This window comes from Somniosus microcephalus, chromosome 27 (genome assembly GCF_052327205.1).
Source record: "Somniosus microcephalus isolate GS21.2 chromosome 27, FLI_Smic_1.0, whole genome shotgun sequence".
NCBI lineage: Eukaryota > Metazoa > Chordata > Chondrichthyes > Squaliformes > Somniosidae > Somniosus > Somniosus microcephalus.
In genome coordinates, this window is record NC_141013.1 from 44,636,001 (window position 1) to 44,663,997 (window position 27,997).

Genomic DNA, 27,997 nt, shown 5'->3' on the forward strand with positions numbered 1-27,997 from the left:
AGACTGATTATGAAGCTAGGAATTGATATTCAACTTCCTATTTTACCTGTTGTAAGCTTCCATATTCTCTCCATCACAAAAACCACCGACTCCACCTCCGTAACATCGCCCGTCTCCGCCCCTGCCCCAGCTCATCTGCTGCTGAAACCCTCATCCATCCCTTTGTTACCTCTAGACTTGACTATTCCAACGCACTCCTGGCTGGCCTCCCACGTTCTACCCTACGTAAACTTGAGGTCATCCAAAACTCGGCTGCCCGTGTCCTAACTCGCACCAAGTCCCGTTCACCCATCACCCCTGTGCTTGCTGACCTACATTGGCTCCTGGTTAAACAACGCCTCGATTTCAAAATTCTCATCCTTGTTTTCAAATCCCTCCGTGGCCTCGCCCCTTCCTATCTCTGTAATCTCCTTCAGCCCCACAACCCCCCGAGATCTCTGTGCTCCTCCAATTCTGCCCTCTTGAACATCCCTGATTATAATCGCTCCACCATTGGTGGCCGTGCCTTGTGTGGCCGAGGCCCTAAGCTCTGGAATTCCCTCCCTAAACCTCTCCGCCTCTCTACCTCTCTTTCCTCCTTTAAGACGCTCCTTAAAACCTACCTCTTTGACCAAGCTTTTGGTCATCTGCCCTAATTTCTCCTTATGTGGCTCGGTGTCAACTTTTTTGTATTCTAATACTCCTGTGCAGCGCCTTGGGACGTTTTACTCTGGTAAAAGCGCTATATAAATACAAGTTGTTGTTGTTACCTGCAGACTCAATTATTCCGGTGCTCTCCTAGCTGGCCACCCAAGCTCCATGATCTGTAAATGTCAGCTCACCCAAAAACTCTGTTGCACGTATCCTACCCCGCACCAAGTCCCAATCACACATCACGCCTCTGCTTGCTGACCTACATTGGTTCCCAATTCTCGAAAGTCTCCAATTAAAAATGCTCACCCTCTTATTTAAATCCCTTCATGACCTTGTGCCTCTCTATCTCTATAATCTCCTCTTGTCCTATTACCCTCCAAGTACTCTACATTCCTCTAACTCTGGCCTCTTGTGCTTTGCTCCCTCCCTTCACCCTACCTTTGGTAGCCGTGTCTTCAGCCACCTAGGCCCCATCCTCTGGACTTGTCTCCCTAAATCCTCCTGCCACTCCAACTACTTTTCTTCCCTTACAATCCACCTCTTTGACCAACCTGTTCTAATATCTCCCTCTTTGTCTCAGAATCCATTTTTGTCTGATTAAACCTCTGTGAAGCACCTCGGGCCTTTTCGCCACGTTAACAATGCAAGTTGTTGCTGTTGTTGTTGTACTACACTTGGTGTGTTGCCGGCAGTTCTGGACACTCCTGTAAGAAGAATATTAAAGCCTTTTAAAGGATACAGGGATGTTTCAACAACAATAAGAATTTGCATTTATATAACGCTTTAACGTAATAAAACGTCCCAAGGTGCTTCACAAGAGCATTATCAAACAAACTTGACACTGAGCCAGGACAGGAAAGCTTGGTCAAAGAGGAAGGTTTTAAGGAGCGTCTTAAAGGAGGAGAGTGAGACAGAGGTTTAGGGGGGGATTTTCCAAGCTTAGCACCTAGGCAGGTGAAGACACGGTTGCCAATGGTGAGCGATTAAAATCAGGGATGTGCAAGAAGTCAGAATTGGAGGAGCACCAAGATCTCAGAAGGCTGTGGGGCTTCAGGAGGCTAGCGAGATAGGGAGGGGCGAGGCCCTGGAGGGATTTGAAAACAAGGATGTGAATTTTAAAATCGAGACGTTGCCGGACCGGGAGCCAGTGTAGGTCAACGAGCGCAGGGGTGATGGGTGAACGGGACTTGGTGCGAGTTTGGATATGGGCAACAGAGTTTTGGATGATCTCAAGTTTACGGAGGGTGGTAAGTGGGATGCCGGCCAGGACAGCATCGGAATAGTCAAGTCTGGAGATAACAAAGGAGTGGATGAAGGTTTCAGCAGCAGATGAGCTGAGGTGGGGGCGGAGAAAGGTGGTGTTCCAGAGGTGAAAACAGGCGGTCTTGGTGATGGAGTGGATATGTGGTCGGAAGCTCATCTCAGGGTCAAATACGACACCCAGGTTGCGAACAGTCGTGTTCATACTCCGACAATTGCCAGGGAGAGGATGGAGTCGTTGGCTAGGGAACAGAGTTTGTGGTGGGGACCGAAGACAATGGCAATGATCTTCGCAATATTTAATTGGAGGAAATTTCTGCTCATCCAGAACTGGGTGTCGGACAAGCTGTGTGACAAATCAACGACAGTGGAGGGGTTGAGAGGTGGTGGTGAGGTAGAGCTGGGGCTCGTCAGCGTACATGTGGCACCTAACATGTTTTCGGATGATGTCGCCGAGGGGTAGCATTTTGGATGAAAAATAGGAGAGGGTCTTGGGGAACTCCAGAGGTATCGGTGCGGGAGCAGGAAGAGAAGCCACTGCAGATGATTCTTTGGCTATGACTGGATAGATAGGAATAGCACCAAGTGAGGGCAGTTCCAACCAGCTGGACACCAGAGGAGAGGTGTTGGAGGAGGATGGTGTCGTCAACCGTGTCAAAGGCTGCAGGCAGGTCGAGAAGGATGAGGAGGGATACTTTACCATGGTCGCAGTCACATAGGATGTCATTTGTGACTTTGATAAGGGCCGTTTCAGTACTGTGGCAGGGGCAGAAACCTGATTGGAGGGATTCAAACATGGACATGGGGGAAAGATGGGCACGGATTTGGGAGGTGGCAACATGTTCAAGGATTTGAAGAGGAAAGGCAGGTTAGAAATGGGGCAGTAGTTTGCAAGGACAGAGGGGTCAAGGGTGGGTTTTCTGAGGCAAGGGGTGATGACGGCAGATTTGAAGGGGAGGGAGACTGTTCCTGAGGAGAGGGTGTAGCGGTTCGTGTAGATCGCCACTAAATAAGAGAGTTTGACTTCGACGAACTATTAACAAGTTGTTTATTTACAAGAACAGACTAATTACATCAGGTAAGATGGCAGGTAAGATGGCTGACTGTAGGAGCACCGTGGTACAGGTCTTGTCCCAGCAGGGACTCCACGAGGACTGAGTTCGCAGTCCTGTGGGGAGCGTGATGACGTCATCGCGTTTATGTTGTGACGTCATCGCGGTGTTCGCGTTTCCCGCGCTTAGGGCGCCACGTGATGCGCGTCGTTGCGTCGCTGGCCGTTGAGGCTGAGGTCGCGAGGCCGGGCTGTGCTGGTGCTTGCCGCAGGAGCGGAAGATCACGTCGCTCCCGTCGGCTGGCCGTTGAGGCCGAAGACGCTAGGCCGGGCTGTGCCGGCGCACGCACATCACGTCGTACGTGACGTGATGTCAGCGCGCTAGGGCGCGTCTTAAAGGGGCAACGGCCCCAAAAGGTAAGTTAAAGGGAATTATGGGCTGGAAATTCAGTTGGCTTTGCGCCCAGTTTTCGCCCAAAGAGGGCTTTTGCGCCAGTAGGGGTGGTAGCGCTGATATTGAGCGCCGCGGTAATGGCGGCGGTAGCCGGTAGCGCTGCGCCGGCACCGATGACGTCATCGGTGTGCGCAGTGCCCCGGCACCGCCCCGACCCCCATATTTAGTTGCGGCCGCCTCCTCTGTGGCGGCCGCTACTAACATCCGGAGACCAGGGCCTTCCTGCAGCCTTAGTGGGGCGCATAAAGCTGGAGGTGCGGCCGGCCGCCTTTTTGGCGGCCGCCTGCCCGCACCTCCTTACCCGGCCTCCTCCACCACCACCCCCCCCCCCCCCCCCCGCGGCATTGCCGGCTGCTTTCTGCAAGCCCGGCACTTCTCCGTGGTGCCGGGCTCATTTGCCGACACAATCCAGCGGCGATCTCCCCGTTGCAGGCACCTCCACCTTAAGAGAAGGAGGAGGCCTGCAGTACCGCAGCCTGCCGCACCGCATCGGGTGGCGCAGCGGCACCTAGAGCGCTGAAATTCAGTTTCAGCGCCCCAAGCGGAGGCGGGCACACCCTGGAACAGCGCCCAGTTCCGACTTGGGGCGCAAAAACTGAATATCTCACGGGCGCAACTGGCACCGCGCGCAGCGCTAACTTTTGGGCGCACGCCAGCTGGCGGGCCCAAACTGAATTTCTAGGCCTATGTGTCTTTATGTAAGGTACCGCCACATGGGCCCCCCCAGAATTCGCTTTAACGAAAGTCCAAGAATGAGATGGTCTGACGAGCTGGTGGTCACGGCGGTCATGCTGTCTCGACTTGGTAGGCGAGGTATGAAGATGCTGCTCGTGTGCAGATCCTTACGCGCGTTGTGGCGAATAAAATGTATCCGTCAGGTGAAGGACCGTGGAGACGTGCGAAACAGCAGGCCTTGTCAGAGTGACGGGCAGGTTGGGCGGATGCGGGCGATGTCTCCGTTGATGTTGAAACAAGTCCTTGTTCCGACGAACTCTGCAGGAACGCCAAACGAGCGATCCAGAAGGACTTGACAGGTGAGCGAAACCTTCGGGAGGCTGGAACGCACGGAACGGTGCGTGCCATAGTGCTACGACGATAACACAATGGAGGGTGAAGAGTTGCTGCGTTGATCAGTGATCGGTGAGGCCAGCAACTTTCACGTGGCTGATCGCGGCCGCAGGATGCCCGTTGGACCCATCCTCGATGTGTGCAGTGTCAGTAGACGTTTGCGTTTGTTAAAGGGAAAACTGGAGAAAGGGCGGCAACGGTCCAGGTTGTTGTTGCTTTCAGGAGGGGTTAACTCTGCCTGGAGGGCGGCAACACTTGTAACTGTTCTTGCTTTAGGAGAAAACAGCCGGGAGGGTGGCACGCTTTTGTTCACGCCGAATCGTGTAGTAGGTAACACAACCAGCAGGCTGAAGGGCTGGTGCGTCGTCGGCGGAGAAGGGGTCGTCGTTTCGCATGAGGGATGGGTCGTCGTGGTTCGCGAGGGATGGGTCCTCGTGCGCGAGGAGTGCGTCCTCGTGTTTCGCGGGGATTAGTCCTCGTGGTATCCCCGTGGGACGCGCTCCGATCTTGTGGGCCCGAACATGCTGTACCCCGCGCTTGGAGAGATGTATACTTGCTGTTGCTTTGGACGTAGAGGCGGACGATCCGTGTGGCGGTAGAAGAGTCGAAAACGGAGACCATGAGCACGTGCGTGGTCTGAGCCGCATCGATGTTCTCGGCGAACAGGGCTTCTACCTTCATAAAGCACGAGGGAGACCGTGGCTCCCTGGATTGCGGCAGCGACAACAGAACGGCTGATGCTTCCATAGCGTGCTTCGTTTGTGGAAGACGTTCACAAACCCACCAATTGTAGCGCTGGTGGACGACGGTTGCCGTTGGTCGTGCTCTACCTCTGAAATCGTTCGTGAAAAACGGGCTCACCTCCAAGCTGCGCTTCCTTTGCGAAGACGTTCGCAAAGACGGGGTCACTTTTGGTGGAATCGGTGTTAGGCGGTTGCTGTTCCGTGGTTGTTCGTCGGTTGTGCGTTGGTCGTCTTGTGGGAAGACGAGGTTCAGGCGCGCATTGCTACCGTGAAAATCGTTCACGGATACGGGTTCACCAATTGTAGCGTTGGAATTGATGAGCTCCCGTACTCACGTCGTTGGGTCACCAATGTAGCGGTTCGTGTAGATCGTCACTAAATAAGAGAGTTTGACTTCGATGAACTATTAACAAGTTGTTTATTTACAGGAACAGACTAATTACATCAGGTAAGATGGCAGGTAAGGTGGCTGACTGTAGGAGCACCGTGGTATAGGTCTTGTCCCAGCGGGGACTCCACGAGGACTGAGTTCGCAGTCCTGTGGGGAGCGTGATGACGTCATCGCGTTTGTGTTGTGACGTCATCACGGTGTTCGCATTTCCCGCACTTAGGGCATCACGTGATGCGCGTCGTTGCATCGCTGGCCGTTGAGGCCGAGGTCGCGAGGCCGGGCTGTGCCGGTGCTTGCCGCGGGAGCGGAAGATCGTGTCGCTCCCGTCGGCTGGCTGTTGAGGCCGAAGACGCTAGGCCGGGCTGTGCCGGCGCACGCACATCACGTCGTACGTGACGTGACATCAGCGCGCTAGGGCGCGTCTTAAAGGGGCAATGGCCCCAACAGGTAAGTTAAAAGGGCAACGGCCCCAGAAGGTAAGTTAAAGGGAATTATGTGTCTTTATGTAAGGTACAACCGGTGGTACCGCCACAAGGGATCCATTAACAATATCCGCTAACATGGAGGACTGAAAGGGAAGTTGGGTGGTCAGCAGTATGGTGGGAATAGAGTCGTAGGAGCAGGAGGTGGGTTTCATGGATAAGATGAGCTCAGAGAAGGCATGAGGGGAGAGAAGAGAGAAACTAGAGAAAGAGGCGAGCTCAGGGCTAGAGCAGGGGGGAACCTTGGAGTAAGTTTTGCTTGTGGGGCTAGGGGTAGGGAGGAAAGCAGCAGATGTAGCTGTACAGATGGTCTCAATCTTAGTGACAAAGAAGTCCATGAGCTCCTCGCACTTGTTGGTGGTGAGGGTGGAGGAGGCAGGGGAGAGGGGTTTGAGAAGACGGTTTATCTTTGCATTCCAGGATGACCCTGGAACAGTGAGCAGTTTTGGCTGAGGAGAGCAGGACCCGATAGTGCGTTATGTCATCCAGCCAGATCTGGCGATGAATGGTGAACCAGTTGTCTGCCATAAGTGTTCAAGTCTGGGAAAGATACCAGGAATGAGGAGTTATAGTTATGAAGAAAGGCTCAAAATGCTGGAGCTTTTTCATTGAACCAAAAATGATTAATGGGGAAATCGAATAGAGATTTTCAAAATTGTGAAAGATTTTGAGAGGATAGATAGTGAATGACTGTTTCCACTATTTATATAATGTAGCTTGGCTCAGTGGTAGCACTCTCAGCTCTTAATCAGAAGATTATGGCTTCAGCTCCCGCTGTTGGGCCTAATCCTCATCGCCTTGAACAAAAGAATGAACCTTGCGTATTATGGAACCTTTCAAGACCTCGGGATGTCACAAAGCGCTGTACAGCTAATGAAGTACTTTTCTGAAGCATAGTCTCTGTTGTAATGTAGGAAATATGGCAGTTAGTTTGCACACAGCAAGGTCCCTCAGTACTGTGCTGGAGTGCCAGCCTAGATTGTGGCGTCTCTGGAGTTTGAACCCACAACCTTCTGACTTGAGGCGAGAGAGCTACCACTGAGCCACAGCTGATACCTTGCCCACCTGCACTATTCAGATGTCTCTTTGAACAAAATTTTAAAAATGCAACAGTTTATTTCCCTAGCGGAGCTCGGTTTTGATGTTTAGTTTCCTGATCCTGCTGTATGATCTGCCCCATAGTCTCATGCTACTTCTAAGTGCCACTAGAGTTGGAAGAATAAATGTGTTGGCACGTGCTTCTCCTCAGTGGAGACCTCGTGGCTTGGCTGCGGAGGTTCCCCTCTTACTTGCGGGATAGCCCTGCAATGACAACAGCACTTCAGCTCCTCGTCTGGTTGGCTGCTCCTCTCAGCTGGTGTTTGGCTCTGTTTGGACAGTCCTCCCTCAGCACTAACAATGGCCCAATCAGCCTGCCCCATACCCAGGCTTTCTCCGGTTCTCAGCTCCTGGAGACATCTTCCAAAGTACAACAGTACGGGAAATTAGTCATTGTCCCTTTAAGTGCTGCCTCACTCCTCATTCCCTGTCTACCAGCTCCAGTAACGTTCCCTGCACATTATTAAAATTAAGTGACCCCGCACTGAATTTGGCAGGGCCAGATTATCACTCCACTTAAGTGGGAGCACGGAGAGTATGGCGGTTTTATCCCTGCGATTGAGGGATGCTGATTTGTAGCCACCAACTCTCTGCTCTTGAACACTAACTTGTTGCTTGAATAAATTTAGAACACTTCAGTGGATTTGAAGGTAATTTGTCACAGGACTTCCTTTCAGCAGAGTGGTAACAGTGGCCCCAAAGACCCATGGGCACGGGGGCAGTCCTGCTCTGAGTCAGGGGCACGTCAGGTGCAAGAAAGCCCATGACTTCAGGCAGGAGCCGAATACAGAAGGCTTCCTGGCTCCATTGCGAGCATCCATTTGTTTGAGTTGAGATCTGTCAGAGAGGCTGTGGCTGGGGAGGGGGTCTCCCGGGGCAGGAGCGTCCGAAGCCCCAGCCTGGGATCCACTGAGCTACCAAAATGCGGTGTGAAAGGAGACGTACTGGCCTCCCAACTGGTGGAAATTGGAACATAGGAACAGGAGGAGGCTATTTAGCCCCTCAATCTCCAATTTAAAATGAACAATTGATCTCGCATCAACTGCCGTTTGTGGAAGAGAGTTCCAAACTTGTGCGCTGACAACACCCAGCTCTACCTGACTACCTCTTCTCTCGACCCCTCCACGGTCTCTAAATTGTCAGACTGCTGGTCCGACATACAGTTCTGGATGAGCCATTGTTTTCAGTCCCTGCCACAAACTCCGTTCCCTAGCCACTGACTCCATCCCTCTCCCTAACATCTGTCTGAGGCTGAACCACACTGTTCCCAACCTTGGTGTCATATTTGACCCTGAAATGAACTTCCGATCACATATCCACAGCATAACTAAGACCGCCTACTTCCATCTCCGTAACATCCCCTGACTCCGCCCCTGCCTCAGCTCATCCGCTGCTGAAACCCTCATCCATGCCTTTGTGACCTCTAGACTTGACTATTCCAACGCACTCCTGGCTGGCCTCCCACATTCCACCCTACGTAAACTTAAAGTCATCCAAAACTCGGCTGCCCGTGTCCTAACTCGCACCAAGTCCTGTTCGCCCATCACCCCGGTGCTCACTGACCTACATTGGCTCCCGGTTAAGCAGCACCTCGATTTCAAAATTCTCATCCTTATTTTCAAATCCCTCCATGGCCTCGCCCCTTCCTATCTCTGTAATCTCCTTCAGCCCCACAACTCCCCGAGGTATTTGCGCTCCTCTGATTCTGCCCTCTTAAGGATCCCGGATTATAATCGCTCAACCATTGGTGGCCGTGCCTTCTGTTGCCTGGGCCCTAAACTCTAGAACTCCCTCCCTAAACCTCTCCGCCTCGCTACCTCTCTCTCCTCCTTTCAGACGCTCCTTAAAACCTACCTCTTTGACCAAACTTTTGGTCGCCTGCCCTAGTTTATCCTTATGTGGCTCGGTGTCAAATTTTTTGTTTTAAAATACTCCTGTGCAGCACCTTGGGACGTTTTACTACGTTAAAGGCGCTATATAAATACAAGTTATTGTTGTTGTACCACCCTTTGTGTGTAGAAGTGTTTCCTAACTTTACTCCTGAAAGGTCTGGCTCTAATTTTTAGACTATGCCCCCTCGGCCTAGACTTCCCAATTAGCAGAAATAGTTTTTCTCTATCTACCCTATCAGTTTCCCTTTAATATCTTGAAGACTTCGATAAATCACCCCTTAACCTGCTAAATTCTAGGGACTACAACCCTAATTTGTGGAATCCCTCCTCGTAATTTAACCCTTGGAGTCCGGGTATCATTCTGGTAAACCTACGCTGCACTCCCTCCAAGGCCAATATATCCTTCCTAAGGTGTGGTGCCCAGAACTGCTCCCAGTGCTCCAGGTGTGGTCTAAAAACCGGGGGGGAGAAATTCGGTATCGCCCCGTTTGTGGCACAATTATCGGCCGGGCGCAAAGTTTAGCGCCTGGCGCTAATTATCGCCTCCAACTGCAAACTTGGCTTCTATCGCCCCTGGAGGTGATTGGAGCGCTAAATCAGGCGCTTCACACCTCTCTTAAGGCGCTAACGCCGAGGAGCGAGGCGCTACCTCAGAGCGCTGGCGAAGCTCATGTGATGTCAGTCAGCAATGGAACACAGACACACTGGCGCCGGCCAGTTCTTAAAGGGGAGGGTCGATCTTGCTCTCCATCCACACCCTGCTCATTGCAGCCTTGAACCTGGGCCTGGAGAGACCTGTACATCAAATCTGCTGGAAAGAGCTCAGACTGCAGCCCCCAAAGTCTCTTCTAAATCGATGCAAGGAAGGTCAAATCAAAATGAACCTGCAAAGTGCTGCTCAGTACCCAAAACTCCTTCACACAGCGTTGAATCTCTCCAGAAGTCTCTCGCTCTCTCTCTCTCTCGGAATGCGTGGTGCAAAAATGTTGCGACAAAAAAAGGCAGGAAGCGGTCGCCTTTAAATAGCGCTCCCCCAGTCCCTTCCCGACTGCAAAACGCTCCCCTCAACCTGTCGTTGCTAGCGGCAGGCGGTAAGGCAGGGAGCACCATTCAATATCCGGTCTGGGGCGGTGCACGCTCGACTGACATCACGATCTGCGGGCGCAGGAGATCGTGGCGGTAGTGTTTAGCGCCGCCGCAAAAGGTCTGGTCAATTTCGCGAGTGGCACAAACATCGCCGCGTCCGGGCGCTAGTTGCTTTGCGCCCCATTAGCGCCCTCTTAGCAATCGAATTTCTCCCCCCAGGGCTTTGTATAGCTGTAGCATGACTTCTACCCCCTTGTATTCCACTCCTCTAGATAGAAAGCACAGCATTCCATTAGCCTCTTTGATTATTTTCTGTATCTGTCCATAACATTTTAATATTTTTTATTCGTTCCTGGGATGTGGGTGTCGCTGGCAAGGCCAGCATTTATTGCCCATCCCTAATTGCCCTTGAGCTGCCTTCTTGAACCGCTGCAGTCCCTGTGGTGAAGGTGTTCCTACAGTGCTGTTAGTGAGGGAGTGCCATGATTTTGGCCCAGTGACAATGAAGAAACGGTGATTGTACATGGACCCCTAAGTCCCTTTGGACCTCCACTTTTTCTAGCTTTTCAGAATGCAGAAAGTACTCTGTTCTATCATTTTTAGGTCCAAAGTGGATGACCTCACATTTGCCTACATTGAAATCCATTTGCCACAGTTTTGCACCTTCGCTTAATCTATTAATATCTTCGTAATTTTATGCTTCCATCTCACTGTTTACAATGCCGTCTATCCTTGTGTCATCGTCACACTTAGATATGTGGCTTTCTAGCCCATCATCTAAGTCCTTAATAAATAAATGGAGCCCAACCAGGAGTCTTAGCCTGGATCCACCCCCTCCCTTCCCCCCCCACCCCCCGGTTGGACTCCTTCATAAGGGGGAGTCAATGGACCCTTTGAAAATTCTTCTTTGGCCGGGTTTGCTGCAGTCGTAAACTCACCCCCAAATCTGCTGAACTTCCGCTGTTGAAATGCCAATTGGGGAACTTGGGTTGACCCCAGATACTCGGGTGGGGTCAGCACTGGGTGTTTTTGATAGGCAGATCCCCGCATTAATGCCAGGATCCTGGACATTAGGTGGGGTCGGCACCGGGTGTTTGTGATGGGCAGATCCCCGCATTAATGCCAGGATCCTGGACATTAGGTGTGGTCAGCACTGGGTGTTTGTGATGGGCAGATCCCCGCATTAATGCCAGGATCCTGGACATTAGGTGTGGTCAGCACTGGGTGTTTGTGATGGGCAGATCCCCGCATTAATGCCAGGATCCTGGACATTAGGTGTGGTCAGCACTGGGTGTTTGTGATGGGCAGATCCCCGCATTAATGCCAGGATCCTGGACATTAGGTGTGGTCAGCACTGGGTGTTTGTGATGGGCAGATCCCCGCATTAATGCCAGGATCCTGGACATTAGGTGTACCTGACGCCCATCTGTAAAAGTGGAACGGGCATTTCCGTAATTTAAAATTCTTTCTCGTGTCTTTATCTGACTTTACAATCCAAAGCCTCTCATCAAACTCTTGGGGAATGAAATTGATCTTCACCAATAGTGCGCAATAGTGAATCGGCAGCACATGTTTACGCTGCACTCCATTTTCTTTTCCGTTGAAGTCAGTAGGAAAGAAAATCGGGTGCGATGAAAATCAGGCGAAGATTTCACTCTGCTTGAGATCTGAAATTAGGACGTGATTACTCAGGAGAACAGAAAGTGAGTTTAGAATTTAATTTTGAAACACCATCTCTACCATCCTCTCCTCTGGGGCACAGCAGCAAACATCTTGCTGCAGGAAGCATATTTTATTAATTCATTCATTTTATATATACGGGTGCTTTAATTCCCTCAGTAGTCACAAGGCCCCTTTCTAAAGGCAGTTTGCTTTGAACCATCTTCATATGTGGATCTGTGTGAAACGGTTCATTACCATAACTCATCAACTTACTTTTAGATATGCACCGAAATTGCCGAGTGATTCTTCATTGATCCGCCCCCGCTGAGCTGTTAAGCTGTGTTAACATTCTGTAACACCTCGATAACGTCACAGTGTTCTGTTGAATTTTAATCAGATGTTATTGAAAAGGGGACTTCTTTCATAGGCACTTTGGTCCCAGGTGAACCATCGGGTAAATTCTACGCACCTATTGGGAAATCACACACGCAGCCTTGATTTTTCATCCGTTAAGTGCAGAAGCGGAAAGCTTTCACTTGTATTTCTATAACTTCCAGTCACAATAATTTAAGATGATGATATTTTCCAGCTGGCACAGAGACACAGCCTTCCATCTGTTCAGTTCCAGATCTCAGTCACATCTCTGTGAGCAGAGAGAAAGAAAGACTTGCATTTCTAAAGCGTCTTTCATCACCTCAGGACGTCCCAAGGTGCTTCACAGCCAGTGAAGCACTTTTGAAGTGTGCTCACTGTTGTAATGTAGGAAACGCGGCAGACAATTTGCGCACAGCAAGGTCCCACAAACACATAATGAGATAAATGACCAGATAAGCTGGTTGTTGGTTAAGGGATAAATGTTGGGAGAAGTCCCCTACTTGTTTTTCTATAGTACTGTGGGATCTATTATGTCCACTTCAACAGGAAGACGGGACCTCAGTTTAACGTCTCATCCGAAAGCTGCACCTCCGACAATACAGCGCTTCCTCAGCACTGCACTGGAGTGCAGCCTAGATTTTTGTGCTCAAGTCTCTGGAGTGGAACTTGAACCCACAACCTTCTGACTCGGAGGTGAAAGTGCAACAAACTGAGCCACAGCTGACAAAATGAGAGGCCCTCACAGAGGGAAGGAAATTACAGGATGTGCCATCTCGCTCACCAACCAAGTGGTGGGTTCCGAACTAGCACTGATGGAGGCCGAGGAGCACCAGTCACCCTCTCAGCAGTGGGTGTTATATTTGTACTAGGCTCAGTGGGAGCACTCTCGCCTCTGAGTTAGAACGTGGTAGATTCAAGCCCCATTCCAGGAACCTGAGTACATAATCTAGACACATCAGTGCAGTGCTGCATTGTTAGATTCCCTCTTTTGAATAAGCCATTAAACCGAGGCCCCATCTGCCTGTTCAGGTGGAAGTAAAAGGTCACATGGCACTACTTGAAGAAGCACATGGGTGTTATCCCGGTGTCCTGGCAAACATTTATCCCTTTACCAACACCAGAAAAACAGAGGCCGCGATCTTACCTGAAGAGGCGCACTGGGGGCGGGATTGCTGCCTTCCGGGTTCTAGTCCCGCCCCCCCAGCGACACCCGACACACACAGACGCTATTTTGCATCAATTGACCTTGTTAAGCCCGCCCTGAGGGCTTGCCAGCCAATTAAGAGACAGCCGGTGTCAGATGATGTCAGTTGATGATGCGTCATCTGCCAGTTTTCTTAAAGGGGACACGCTCATTTTTGTTTGACAGATGATTTTTCAGTGTTTGACAGCATCGAGGTGCTGCAAACACTGACAATCACTGTACAAAGGTGAGCCCTTGCACCCAGGCTCTCCAGTGACTCTCTCCTTAGGCTAAAGCAGATGGCAGCTGCAGGTGAGGTTACAGAAGCAATCTGTCATTGGTGAGAGAGGTTCTCCCAGTGAGGTGGGACGACGCAAACACTTCAAAGCTTGTCACCCACAGAAAATTCTAAACACATTAAAATTACTTTCCCAACATGTCAATGCATACTTCATTCTCTAGAGGGGAAGGAGATAATTTGATGAACTTTGCACATATTTCTTGTTTGCTTTGCATATTAGGTGTAGTATAGAATTGATTACAGACTGCAGGGAGTACATGGAACATGAGTGGTGCACAGGGTCCCAAGGGCCCGTGAGTATTGGATGTCGGACAAAGGTTGCTCGAGTTTCACTCAGCTTCTGAAAGACTCAGCTCTGTGTGTCTTTATGAAGAGATTGAATAGGGTAAATGTAGAGAAAATGTTTCCGCTTGTGGGAGAGACCAAAACTAGGGGCCATAAATATAAGAGAGTCACTAATAAATCCAATCGGGAATTCAGGAGAAGCTTCTTTACCCAGAGAGTGGTGAGAATGTAGAACTCGCTACCACAGGGAGTGGTTGAGGCAAATCGCGTAGATGCATTTAAGGGAAAGTTAGATAAGTCCAAGAGGGAGAAAGGAATAGAAGGATATGTAGGTAGGGTGAGATGAAGAGGGGTGGGAGGAGGCTCGTGGAGCATAAACACCGGCACGGAGCAGTTGGGCCGAATGGACTGTATCTGTGCTGGACATTCTGTGTAATTTTGACAGATAAATCTGGCAGGTTGGTTTGCCTCAGAACCTGTTGGAACTCTGCCATGATTACTGAACATTTAAAAAAAAACACGGTATGTTGTAATGGTGGAGCTACTCTGTGCACATAAAGATAAATGACCTCAAGAAGGTAACTCATAATGAATGCTGCCATCTTAAATTGAGCAGCTTATTTTGTTCCAGTGAAAAGTTCTATTATTAATGGTTATCATTAGCAACTACCAGAGTGCGATCTTTCCCACTAACTGACTTTCTGGGTCCAGATTAGAGATCTGTGTAGTCGCTCTTGCTGTTCGCATCCAATTGATTCTTAGCTGTGAGATAAATAAGGATGGATAATTCTGACATTGTTGATTGTCACGTAGATGAAGGGCAGAGTTTCAGGAGGGCCTTGTGTTCTTGATCGTGGATTTAACACCCAAACCACTGGCTCTGCCTTTAAAGTCCTCAGCTTCCTCTCTGGGTGATGTTTAACCCGCTGTGTCAGGAACATTCATTGTGCAGTAACAGCGTGCATGCTCAGTCACCACTGGTCTATTTTGGCCTGCGGAGCAGTTCAGGGTGCCCCTGGAGGCAGTGCCGATTATTTAAGTGATGCCGGTTTGAAAAGCCCAGTTTTGTTTACTGCCTCCACCTTTGCCACGTTGTATAATTGCTGCACACAGCAGTGCAGATGCATTGCGCATTTGGTGGTTTTGCTAACCTAACACACCACTTTAAAATGTACCCTTTTGCACAAAGTCTCATTCAGCATTGCAGTGTTACTTACTACAGCCAATTGCAGCAGAGATACAAATCTTGAACTCAACTGGAAAAATGTCAGCCCGCATCCATAGTAAGAAATTAAATGAAAATCTATAAAGGAAAGAACTTTTCTACGGCGCCTTTCATGACCTCAGCACATCCCAAAGCACTTCACAGCCAATTAAATACCTTTGAAGTGTCGTCACTGCTGTAATGTAGAGAAACGCAGCAGCCAATTTGCGCACAGCAAGCTCCCACAAACAGCAATGAAATAAATGACCAGATAATCTGTTTTTGTGATGTTGATTGAGGGATAAATATTGGCCAGGACACCGGGGATAACTCCCCTGCTCCTCTTCAAAATAGTGCCTTGGGATCTTTTACATCCACCTGAGAGAGCAGACGGGGCCTCGGTTTGATGTCCCATCCGAAAGACGACACCTCTGACAGTGCAGCACTCCCTCAGCACTGCCCTGGAGTCTCAGCCTAGTGCTCCAAGTCCCTGGAGTGGGATTTGAACCCACGACCTTCAGACTCAGAGGCGAGGGTGCTACCCACTGAGCCACGGTTGACAGTATAGCCCTGATTTTAACCTAATCCGCCAGGTAGGAACAGGACAGGCTCGGGTCGGACGCCCGTATTATACGCCGTCTGATTTTACTCTCCAGTGATGCCTTGCCTGGTGAGCCAGGTTAAAGTCGGGGTTTATAACGCGCACATCACCTTGAATCGAGAGCTAGGGAACAGGAATGTTCAATCCAGAAAACAAGTCGATTAGAAACCAATCCACAACCAGATTGGAGAAGAGAAAACTGGATTACTCGAGGGGCCTACTGCCATCCCATAACTTGCTGTGTTCTTGTACAGAACTTTTGCCCAGCCTTTGTTCGGCCCGGGTAGTTGGGAGAAGACTGCCAAACACCTTGGGATGTTCTTCTACATTGAAGAGGTTATATAAATACATGTTGCTGATGGGAACAGCAACGATATGAACAGAGCAAAGTACATGCCTGGCTTCTCTCTCAGTACCAGCCTAATAAGAGACTATCAGAGTTCATCTTTAAGGTGATTTGTGTATTTGAATGTTGGCACTGCTGCGATAGAAGCTGCAGCTCCAGTAGTGGCACGTAAACATCTGGACAAGCAAACATCTAGTTTGCTACAGGAAACTTTTGATTTACCGGCACCTAAATAACCGGAAATCTCGGTTAACCGGCAAAATTCAGGAGTAGGTTTTACTTCATATTTTTTTGCCTTCTTCCATCTGTTGCTGTGCAAGGGTGTGGCTGCAGCTGTTGCTAAGCTACAGAGACGCTTGAAACTTGTGGCCATTGTTCTACAGTTGTTGCTAAGCAACAGGGTTTGTTGCTTTATACGGAGCTGTCAGCTCTCCGTATCTTTTACTGTAGCGTTCGGTTATCCGGAATTTTTGATGAACCGGCACCACGTCGGTCCCGTCCGTGCCGGATAAAGAAAAGTTTCCTGTAATTGAATAAATATGCTGTCTTCAGCTGTTTATGTAAAATCAGAATCTGGTCAAAGCTGTCATTTAAAGAAATGCCATCAGTGCCTTGTGGTCTGAAATCCCCAACACTCTGGCTCATCTCTTGGCACACAAGCTGAGTGTTGGCTGTATAAATCCAGCTGGTACCCAGTCATCTTTTCATCCTTTAACTGTCAGCTTTCTGCCACAGTGCAACCTTATCCAGTCATAGAAAAATAGGAGCAGGAGTAGGCCATTCGGCCCTTCGAGCATGCTCCGCCATTCAATATGATCATGGCTGATCCTCTATCGCAATACCATATTCCCGCTCTCTCCCCATAGCCCTTGATGCCTTTTGTGTCTAGATGATGCCTTTTGTGTCTAGTCATCTGTCATCTATTTAAGGCACACGTGCCAAGCACCAATGTTATTGGCTGAACTAAAATATATTATTAATAAAAGCAGTAGTTTGGAACCAATTAACAGGGGCAGGATGAGGTATTTTGTTAATTGGAGGATACATCATTAGGCAATGATTGTTTTAATGCTTTATCTCAACTGCCTTTGCTTTACCACAAGGTTATTTAAATAAAGGGTTTTATTTAAGTTCAGGTTTCACAGACATATTATGAACATATAAAGAAGGACAGGTAAAGTCTGGCCCATCGAGCCAGTCCTATACTGGCACTGTGTAACGTGCGCACACCATCATCCCCATCCACCTGTCTCCCCTACCCACCAGCCATGTAATCTCCCGGGAGAGGAAAAACACCGCGGGCCAATTTAGGAAAGGACTGGACGAAATTCCTCTCTGACCCCTCAAAGGCAATGAAGCAAACCCCAGGAGAGCGCGGTGACTGGGAGACACATCCCCGAGTGGCCCACCTGCCTTCGCTATGTCGGTATGTTGACCAATCTCAGGAGCTCCTCCAGCTCCCTTTTGAATGCTGGCAGCAAATCCACACCCACTGCACGAGGCAGCAGCTTATCCCAGATATAAAAACAGAAAATGCTGGAAATACCCAGCCGGTCGGGCAGCATCTGTGGAGAGAGAGAGAGAGAGAGAGTTAGCGTTTCAGATCGATGACCCTTCGTCAGAACTTATTCCTGAAGTTGATGACTACGAAAAGAAGAATCTCCTAACATCGAACCTAGTTCTATTCTATACTACTGTCCCCTGAGCCTCTGTAACCGGTCCAGCTTGAATAGACAACATACAAAGTATCCAGTAATAAATCAGTACTGTTCTTCACACTAGGAAACGTCGATGAACTGTCTCAAGACAACACACATCATGGCCTCATTACACTTGCCCTGAAAGTGATGTCAGTCACTTTGCCTGGCTGAGTTCAGTCTGGTAGCCCTCACAGTGAGCAAAGTTTACACTACATTCATGTTCCTTATCTATGTAATATATTTTATCAAGTTAGAAATGCAATTTCTGATGAATTTTTTATTTTGAAATGGTGTTGGTCAGTTTAACATCTCACTCAAAAGACGGCACCTCCAGCAGTGCAGCGCTCCCTCAGTGCTGCACTGGAGTGTCAGCCTAGATTTTGTGCTCAAGTCTCTGGAAGGAGACTTGAACCCATGACCTTTCTGACTCAGAGGTGAGAGTGCTACTCGCTGAGCCGTGGCTGGTGATGGAAGTGACCTGGTGCGCTGGCAGTGATAATGTCCCTGGGGTTTCTCTTTTGTGCACCCAGACAGTATCAACTCCTGAAAGCAGCGGGGTAACCGGTCATCAACATGTAACGGCGCGGAAATTGCAATAAGGAACAGAAAACCTGTTAATCATTGAGGTGAAGTTACACTTCCAGACGTCATCCTCCGGAGGGGAGAACTAAGATGAATTTGAAGTGAAATTGAATTTTTATATTGGTGATACTTTTAAGAATGGTTATTGAATCGTGTATAAAATGTCACGATAAAACATTTCTGCTTTGGAAAAAAGAGGTACAGTAGCGCTTGGTCAATTACACCCATGTCGAAATTCCACTTCCTTCCTTGTTCCATTGCCACAAGAATAGCAATTCCCGACTTAACACCATCATCACCGCCTGACTGTAGCGGTTCACGGAGAACTTCCATCACCATCTCAGGGCAATAGATGCCGGCCTTGCCCATGCCACCCACATCCTGAGAACAAATTAAATAAGAATTGAGGAACAGATTAAGTCCCATGAAGAACAGTCTGAAGTGCCATCCTTCTGTGAACTGAAACCAACCATATATATTCGAGATAACAACACAAAACGCTGGAAACACTCAGCAGGCCAGGCAGCATCTGTGGAGAGAGAAACAGAGTTAACGTTTCAGGTCGAAGACCTTTCGTCAGAACTGGAAAAAAGCAGGAAAAGGAACAGATTTTAAAGCACGTTTAGGGGCTGGGAAATGGGGGAGGGGTTCTTTCATCCCCTCCCCCATGTCCCAGCCCCTAAAGTTGCTTTAAAATCTGTTCCTTTTCCTGCTTTTTTCCAGTTCTGACGAAAGGTCTTTGACCTGAAACGTTAACTCTGTTTCTCTCTCCACGGATGCTGCCCTGGCCTGCTGAGTGTTTCCAGCGTTTTCTGTTGTTATTTCAGATTTCCAGCATCTACAGTATTTTGCTATTGCTTAGAGTCTGGTAGAACGAGCATTACTGAGTGTCTGAAGGAGCCACTGATTGTGATTGTGCTGAAAATTCTCTTTGGCTAACAGCTCACTCCTGCCAACCAGTAGCTTCTCAACATGATATCTAGTTGTATATTTTGAAAGAGACCCAGCACTCCTCAGACTTAGCCTGCATAATTGGTCAGTATCCAAAACCTGTACCATGTGTAGATTCTTTACGTGGTTTAGACTGTTGACTCTTTATGCGATTCCTGGATTTGAGACCTCGGAAAGGAAGCTGCTGAATGCTATTCTTGCAAGACCCTCCTGATCTATTTAACCTTTGTTGCCTCAGGTTATGTAGAAGCCGCTGTCATCCCTGTCGGTGCCCGGAGGATTCGCGTGGTAGAGGAGAAGCCAGCCCACAGCTTCCTGGGTAATTAACGACGATTCACTACCATTCTGAATGTTTCTGTCGTAGCCTTGGCCAAAGAAACAAAACCTGCTGGGACAGATTTCACTCTTAATGTACTTGGGTGTAACGGAGCTCCAGAGCGGAACACGTAGAGGGAAACCAGGGTGGGGAGGATCCCAGCCAATAACCGACCCTAACCCTAATCCTAGCCCCACCTGATTCCGTATCCATTTAAGTTAAAGGGCAGAGAATCGGGCTGGGTCTGTTACTGGCTGCGATCCTCCTGCCTGAATGTCCTCTGTGCTCTGTGCCCAGACGATTCATTGCACCCAAGTATGGGATCAGGAATATTTGCCCTAATCTGTCTTATTCTGTGCTCTATAAATGCATGCTGCTTTTCTTGCTTTTGTTCCCTTTGTTCACTGACAAAGTTAAATCCATTTGTCTGTAAACAGTAATCAGGAATTTCATGCAGTTATTACCACGTGACAGTGTATTTCTGAGTCAGTCGGCACTGGTCCCAGCAAGTCACCTTCGATTTCCTCTTTACCTGGTGCATGTGATGTCATTGTTCTGTTATTTATAACTGTGATAGTCTGAATGTGAAGCACTTTACAATTATCAGCTTCCATGTATGTGACAGTATTGTGGGAAAGTTTTTTTCAATCATTTCCTCGGAAGATTTCTATGATTACATTGACATTATTCCAATTGGTTTCCATGTTGGGAGAATTACAGTACAGGAAACTTTGTGCTATCCGGCACCGACGGGACCGAACTGTTGCCGTCCCATCAAAACTGCCGGACAAACCAGCGCTAATGTTGAAACATACGGAGATTTTGAGCTCCGTATCTAGCAACAAACCCTGTTGCTTAGCAACAGCTTCTAAACAGTCGGCCGTACCTTACAAGCATCTCTGTAGCTTAGCAACAGCTTCAGCGAGACCTTGCAGAGCCTGACTGGTGAAAAAAAAGCAACGAAAAGAAAAAAAAACCCTAACGAAACGGCTCCTGATTTTTGCCGGTGGCTCGAGCATTCCGGACAGTTAACCTCCGGATAAACCAGAGTTTCCTGTACTGTGCTCGAGGGATGAGCTGCAATGGGCAGAATGGCCTTCACTCATTAAAGAAAACAACAGAAAGATCCTGCATTTATATAGCACCTTTGCATGGCATCAGGACGTCCCAAAGAGCTTTACAGCCAATGAAGTGCAGTCACTGTTGTAATGTAAGAAACGCGGCAGCCAATTTGCGCACAGCAAGCTCCCACAGCAGTAATGAGTTAATGACCAGATAACCTGTTTTAGTGGTGTTGGTTGAAGGATAAATATTGGCCCCAGGACACTGGGGAGAACTCCCCTGCTTATCTTCAACTAGTGCCATGGGAGCTTCTACATCCACCTGAGAGAGCAGACGGGGTCTTGGTTTAACATCTCATCCGAATGATGGCTCCTCTGACAGTGGTGCTCTGGGGTGTCAGCCTGGATTGTGTGCTCAGGTCCTGGAGTGGGACTTAAACCCACAACATCCGACTCAGAAGCGAGAGTGCTACTCACTGAGGCACAGTTGTTATGTTCTTACGCTCGAGCCAAGTCATTGCTTTGTTCAACCAGTGAAAAATTGCAGAAAGAAGAGATAACGCCTTGCAAGCTTTTCGCACTCTCTGTACACCATGCATTGTGTGTTTGGTGTGCTGCCCAAATGATAAAGTTAGCTGACCTCACATGATGGGTTAGGGTGAGCTTGTGGCCTCACACGTGCACCCAATGTACAGCGGTCCTAGTACCTTGGACTGTATCATCGACCTCAATACTAGCAGTTAGAGCGGAATACGATAAGCATTTGAAAGGGGAAAATATAGAAGTATTTGGGGAAAAAGACAGGAAATGTAATTAGAATCAATAACTGCAGTTGAAGAGATAGCACCAGGGCAGGCACGATGGGCCGAATGGCCTCCCCCTGTGCTGCAAATCTATGAAAACCACAGAGCCTGCGAATCAAAGACTACGGCATTTATTTTTGCAATGTGGTTTTATTTTCATTACCTCCAGTGATTTGGTTGATCTCTGAATATTTTATAGGTAAGCGTTTTGTCAGCAAGCTAACATGCCCTTTATTCCCAGATGTCTGAGGCAGCTATTGAAACATAACTATTAATGCAGCTAGGCATTAAGACACAGACCAGCCACAATCTAATTGTGGAACAGGCTCGAGGGGCTGAATGGCCTACTCCTGTTCCTATGTTCCTCCCTATGTAGTGAAGTATATATAGTTAGTGCAGATAATGAAATATATTTATTACTACAACTATTGAATATATTATTCGTTAAATAAATGTGCTCCTAGGTTTAATGGGTGTCTCCTCTCCCGCCCTGTGTTTGATGGTTTGTGTCCTTTGCCCCTCTGGGGGTAATGGCTGCTCCTTACTCTGCTCGAGGAGCCCAGAGAGTCCTGTCGTCTTTGCTGCATCGCAGTCATTTCCTTAATGCCCAGCGGATTACCAGAGCCGTTAACTTCTCGTTAGCTCGGTAATGAATGACCCTGCCGCATCAGTGGAGCCGCATGCTGATTGGCTGACCCACAGGCTGTGCGTTGTAATGAACCCTGTCTTGCCGATGTTGGTGTGCTGACCATCGCGTGTTCCGGAGAGCGCGTAAAGAGTTAGCGCATAACAGTTAGCGCTCATACGAGTCACATACACAGAGGAATTTCAACCCCCGATATGTTCATTTAACCTGTTTTCTTCAGTATATTTCAATGGCAATATACAGTTCCACACTACCAGTCAGGAGCCTCATTATTTAGATATTCACTAGTGTTTGGCTGTGGAAATGTCGGGTTAGACCACACTTGGAGCACTGTGCACAGTTCTGGTCTCCATATTATAGAAAGAATGTAGAGGCAATAAAGATTCGCAAGGATGATACCAGAACTGATAGGTTATAACTATCAGGAAAGATTTAACAGACTGGGCCTCTTTTCTCTAGAAAACAGAATGCTGAGGGGTGACCTGATAGAGGTCTTTAAGATTATGAAAGGGCTTGATAGGGTAGATGTAGAGAAAATGTTTCCACTTGTGGGGGAGACCAGAACTAGGGGCCATAAATATAAGATAGTCACTAATAAACCCAATAGGGAATTCAGGAGAAACTTGTTCACCAAGAGAGTGGTTTGAATGTGGAACTCGCTACCACAGGGAGTGGTTGAAGCGTATAGCATAGATTCAATTCAATTCAATTCAATTTTATTTGTCATATATGCAGCAGACGTGTGTACTGCACAATGAAATGTTGATTTTTACGAGTCCTCCCAACATTGGAATAAATACACCACAACAATGATAAAAATACTAATAGAAATACAGTATTAATAAATAAAACAACAGTAATAAATAATAATAAATTATTCGTTCATGAGTCTTATGGCCTGGGGGTAGAAGCTGTTTCGAAACCTGCTGGTACGAGACCGTATGCTTCGGTATCTCTTACCGGATGGGAGCAGGGCGAAGAGGTTGTGGCTGGGGTGGCTCGCGTCTTTAATGATTCTCAGGGCCTTCCCCCAGCACCTCTCGGGGTAGATATCCTGCACAGCAGGTAGTTTAATTCCTATAGTATGTTGTGCAGCTTTCACCACCATCTGTAGGGCCTTGCGGTCTGTGGCGGTGCAGTTGCCATACCAGGTAGTGATGCAGCCGGACAGGATACTCTCGATGGTGCACCGGTAGAAGTTGGTGAGAATCTGGGGGGCCATTCCAAATTTCTTCAGTCTCCTGAGGAAGAACCGGCGTTGGCATGCCTTCTTGGTTATGACGTCGATGTGATGGGACCACGTTAAGTCCTCCGTAATGAATACACCCAGGAATTTGACGCTGCTGACCCTCTCCACCTCAGCCCCTTCGATGTAGATTGGGGTGAGTCCCTCCCCCTGCCGCTTCCTGTAGTCCACGATCATCTCCTTTGTTTTGCTGATATTGAGGGAGAGGTTGTTGTACTTGCACCATTCTCCTCCCTGTAGCCTGTCTCGTCGCCATCTGTGATCAGGCCTACAACGGTAGTGTCATCAGCAAACTTGATGATGGAGTTGGAGTTGTGCGTGGCTACGCAATCGTGAGTAAACAGGGAGTACAGAAGGGGGCTGAGCACACAACCCTGGGGAGCTCCCGTGTTCAGGATCAGTGTGGAGGAGGTGTTGCTGCCTATTTTCACCACCTGGGGTCTGCCTGTCAGGAAGTCCAGGATCCAGTTGCAAAGGGAGGTGTTAAGTCCTAGCTCACTGAGCTTGTTGACAAGCTTGGAGGGGATAATGGTATTGAATGCTGAACTATAATCAATGAACAACATTCTCACATAGGTGTTCCTCTTATCCAGGTGTGATAAGGCAGTATGCAGTACAGTGGCGATGGCATCATCCCTAGAAATTGGAGTGGGTCCAGTGTGTCAGGTAGTAAGGAGTTGATGTGGGTTTTGACCAGCCTCTCAAAGCACTTCATGATGACAGAAGTGAGTGCTGTGGGGCGGTAGTTGTTTAAACAGGTTACTTTTGTTTTTTTGGGGACTGGAATAACCGATGTCATCTTGAAGCGGGTGGGGACTACAGACTGGTACAGTGAACGGTTGAATATATCCGTAAACACGGCTGCCAGCTGGTCAGCGCATGCTCTAAGGACACGACCAGGGATTCCATCTGGACCGGGTGCTTTGTGGGTGTTCACTCTCTTAATAGTCTTGCTCACGTCAACCACAGAGATTGAGAAGACCGGTTCGTCCTGAGCCGTGGGCGCCCTTGTAACAGGCCAGTTGTTGTTGGCCTCAAACCGGGCGTAAAAAGTGTTAAGCTCTTCCGGGAGAGAGGCATTGCCGGGCATGACACAGCTGGATTTCCCTTTGTAGTCCGTAATAGATTGTAGTCCACTCCACATCCTTCGCGAATCTGAGCTATGATAGTGTGACTCCACTTTGTCCGTGTAGATGCCTTTAAGGAGAAGCTGGATAAACACATGAGGGAGGGAGGAAGGAACAGAAGGATTTGTTGATAGGGTGAGATGAAGGAGGATGGGAAGAGGCTTGTGTGGAGCATAAACACCGGCACAGACCAGTTGGGCCGAATGGCTGAACGTTCTGTGTAATGTTTAAAATCGCGGACTTTGTCTAGCTCAATGTGTGACAGGCGCTGTCAATGAGTGAGGTTCCGTGTCAGTCGTACAGGCTCATAAAATCCCCCCCTTCACATTTAAAGAGTACAGAATAACTTTATCTGTTTTATTACTGAAACGACTGACTGCAGTGTGCAGATGTGGGTTCAAAACCGTCCACCGTGAAGCTGTTTTCGATGAGCGACCCCTAACCAGGAACAAAGTAGCTTAAAGAACACATGTGGCCACTGTGTGTCCAGCCAGTACACACACGGCTGCCAGCTGTGAGATATATAAACCTGAGCTTGTAAACCAGACTGATTATGAAATAAAAATCCTAAACCGTGGCCAACAGCTTTGCACCCGAAGTTTTACGGGAAACTTGCTAAAAGTTTTTGGAAACCTACAAGCAAACAAGAAGAGCAAGTTGAGTAGCAGAAGTTGTCGTTCTCTGGAGACTCGAGGGTTGATGTGCTGAGTTTGATCCCCCGACAGGGACTGTCGCTCGCCAGCTGCACGTGTTGGGAAACCATGGGCGTTGTGCGCACGATATTCCACCCCACCTCCCCGCTAACAGCGCGCACTCAGTACGTCCATCCTGTGCTGCAGTGTTACTCACCAGCTCTTTCAAAGATCGTCTCAACCTCAACCCCAACCAATGTCTTGTTGAACAGCCAGCCTCAGGAATACTGTAACACCCCCATCTGGTTCACTAATGTCCTTTAGGGAAGGAATCCCGCCGTCCTTGCCCGGCCTGGGCCTATATGTGACTCCAGTCCCAGACCAACGTGGTTGACTCTTAATTACTCTCTGAAGAGGCCCAGCAAGCCACTCAAACCTGGGATGGACAATAAAAGTTGGCCTTGCCAACGACGCCCATATCCCGAGACTGAATAAGAAAGCCATGAAATGATGGGCTGGCAGTCTGTGTCTGTGATTCCTCACACAGTGAGTTTCTGATTTCAATACTGCTGTTGCCAATTGGAGATAAGATACATTCACACAGACAAAGAGATGAGTGAGCTAGCCAATAGCTCAGTGAGTTTGTTCTGTTTAACTGGTTCTTTCACTTATACTCACGAGTTTAGACGAGTGAGAGGGGATCTCATCGAAACCTATAAAATTCTGTCAGGCCTGGATAGACTAGATGCAGGAAGGATGTTCCCGATGGCCGGGGAGTCTAGAACCAAGGGTTATAGTCTAAGGATAAGGGGTAGGCCATTTAGGACTGAGATGAGGAGGAATTTCTTCACCCAGAGAGTGGTGAACCTGTGGAATTCTCTACCACAGAGGGCGGTGGAGGCCAGTTCATTAAATATATTCAAGAAGGAGTTGGATATATTTCTTAAGACTAAAGGGATCAAGGGATATGGGGAGAAGGCAGGGACAGGGTACTGAATTTGGATGATCAGCCATGATCTCATTGAATGGCGGAGCAGGCTCGAGGGGCCGAATGGCCTACTCCTGCTCCTATCTTCTATGTTTCTATGTGGTACAGAGGCTGGGGTTAACCTGCTTCCTAACAACATCCCTTTACCTACACTTGCTGCAGAGCGAAGGAAGGAGTGCGAATAGCAGCTAATCTCGGTGTGGTCAGCAACCGGTCATCAGACAGGCTGGGAACGACAGCGGGAGCAGCAGGTCGGGAGAGAGCGACAGGTGAAGGGGAGTGGATCACTAACGGTCCCTGGCCCATGTTAGCACAGCAGGTCGGGAGAGAGCGACAGGTGAAGGGGAGTGGATCACTAACAGTCCCTGGCCCATGTTAGCACACAACTGACTCACTGCAAACACTGCATTGTTGTCCATCAGCTTTCAAAGAATATTGAGCAAATTAAATTTCCATTGAGGTTGTCCGGTTTGTAATTATAACAATCATGTATAATATCAAGTATTTGCATGTGAAACGTTATTAAATGGGGTTCCAAAAGACTACAGTTGCATTAAGCAGTAATATAAGACAGAAATGATGAAATGAAGATATGACAGGTAATAAAGCGTAACTGATTGAATCATTTTACCAAATGCTAATTCTGAATCCACCACAATAACAGACACAAAGGGAGGTGAAGAGTGTCACGTGACCAGTAACACCTCCAAAACTGCACGATATTGCTGAGACTTACTGTGATTATTTGGATCTTCCAGTAGAGCACAGCAACACTCTGGGTGCTAATTCCTTCAATGCTCACAGGCCGATTGTGTGTTAAAGTGCAGCAATTCTGTTCATCAGCGTTAATGAGATGGACACTAATTTCAGCCTCTCTCCCATTGCACCTGGCAGTAAACAGGTGTAATGTATATTAATATACAGACTCAGTGGCAATTATCTTTGTTGTTAAGTTTTTGTTAAGGAGCAATTTGCTCTGATTCATACGTCACATTGAATTTGCAGAATTAAAGTTGGCATAAAAGTACCAGCGGATGCAGGCGGGATTCGAGCAGTGAAAGCTCACAAATATCGCCAATGAGAAGGATTAGGGTGTGGACTTGGGCAGGAGTTGGGCAACAAATCTCTCAGTACTTTGAAAGAAGTGGATTTGAATCATAGAATAATAGAATGGTTACAGCACAGAAGGAGGCCATTCGGCCCGTCGAGCCCGTGCCGGCTCTCTGTAAGAGCACTTCAGCCAGTCCCACTCCCCCGCCCTTTCCCCGGAGCCCTGCAAATTTCTTTCCTTCAGGCACTTATCCAATTCCCTTCTGAAAGCCATGATTGAATCTGCCTCCACCACCCTTTCAGGCAGTGCATTCTAGATCCTAACCACTCGCTACATAAAAAAGTTTTTCCTCATGTCGACTTTGGTTCTTCTGCCAATCACCTTAAATCTGCGTCCTCTGGTTCTCGACCCTTCCGTCAATGGGAACTTTATCTGTCTTATTACTGAAACGACTGACTGTAGTGTGCAGATGTGGGATCAAAACCATCCAACAATAGGAGGCAGAGGCCTTGTAAGGTTCGAGGACACAGCAGATGGACATTCAGCACTTGCTACTTATCCAAGGCCAGGTGAGTTCTGAAGATCTCTAGTTACCTGGACCATCGCAAGGAACAAGACTTCACCTCATCATTCAAAGAAACATCGAAACATATAAGATAGGAGCAGGAGTAGGCCATTCGGCCCCTCGAGCATGCTCCGCCATTTAATGAGATCATGGCTGATCATCCAAATTCAGTACCCTGTCCCTGCCTTCGCCCCATATCCCTTGATCCTTTTAG

At 48.4% G+C, this 27,997-nt stretch overlaps 1 protein-coding gene and 1 long non-coding RNA gene across 2 annotated transcripts in view; one reads left to right on the forward strand and one right to left on the reverse strand.

The window, feature by feature from the left end:
* Window positions 1–27,997, forward strand: part of adamts17 (ADAM metallopeptidase with thrombospondin type 1 motif, 17) — an 821,255-nt gene that overhangs the window by 568,277 nt on the left and 224,981 nt on the right. Inside the window, exon 15 of the mRNA XM_085968920.1 lies at window positions 19,587–19,667. Within this exon, the coding sequence (XP_085825046.1) occupies window positions 19,587–19,667 (81 nt within the window). The remainder of the gene's footprint in view (window positions 1–19,586; window positions 19,668–27,997) is intronic.
* On the reverse strand, window positions 486–27,929 carry LOC147100159 (uncharacterized). Its single transcript, XR_015073846.1, has 3 exons — window positions 26,904–27,929; window positions 17,525–17,680; window positions 486–1,337 (listed from the first exon to the last, which is right to left on the reverse strand). It is a non-coding gene; the product is annotated as an uncharacterized LOC147100159 (long non-coding RNA).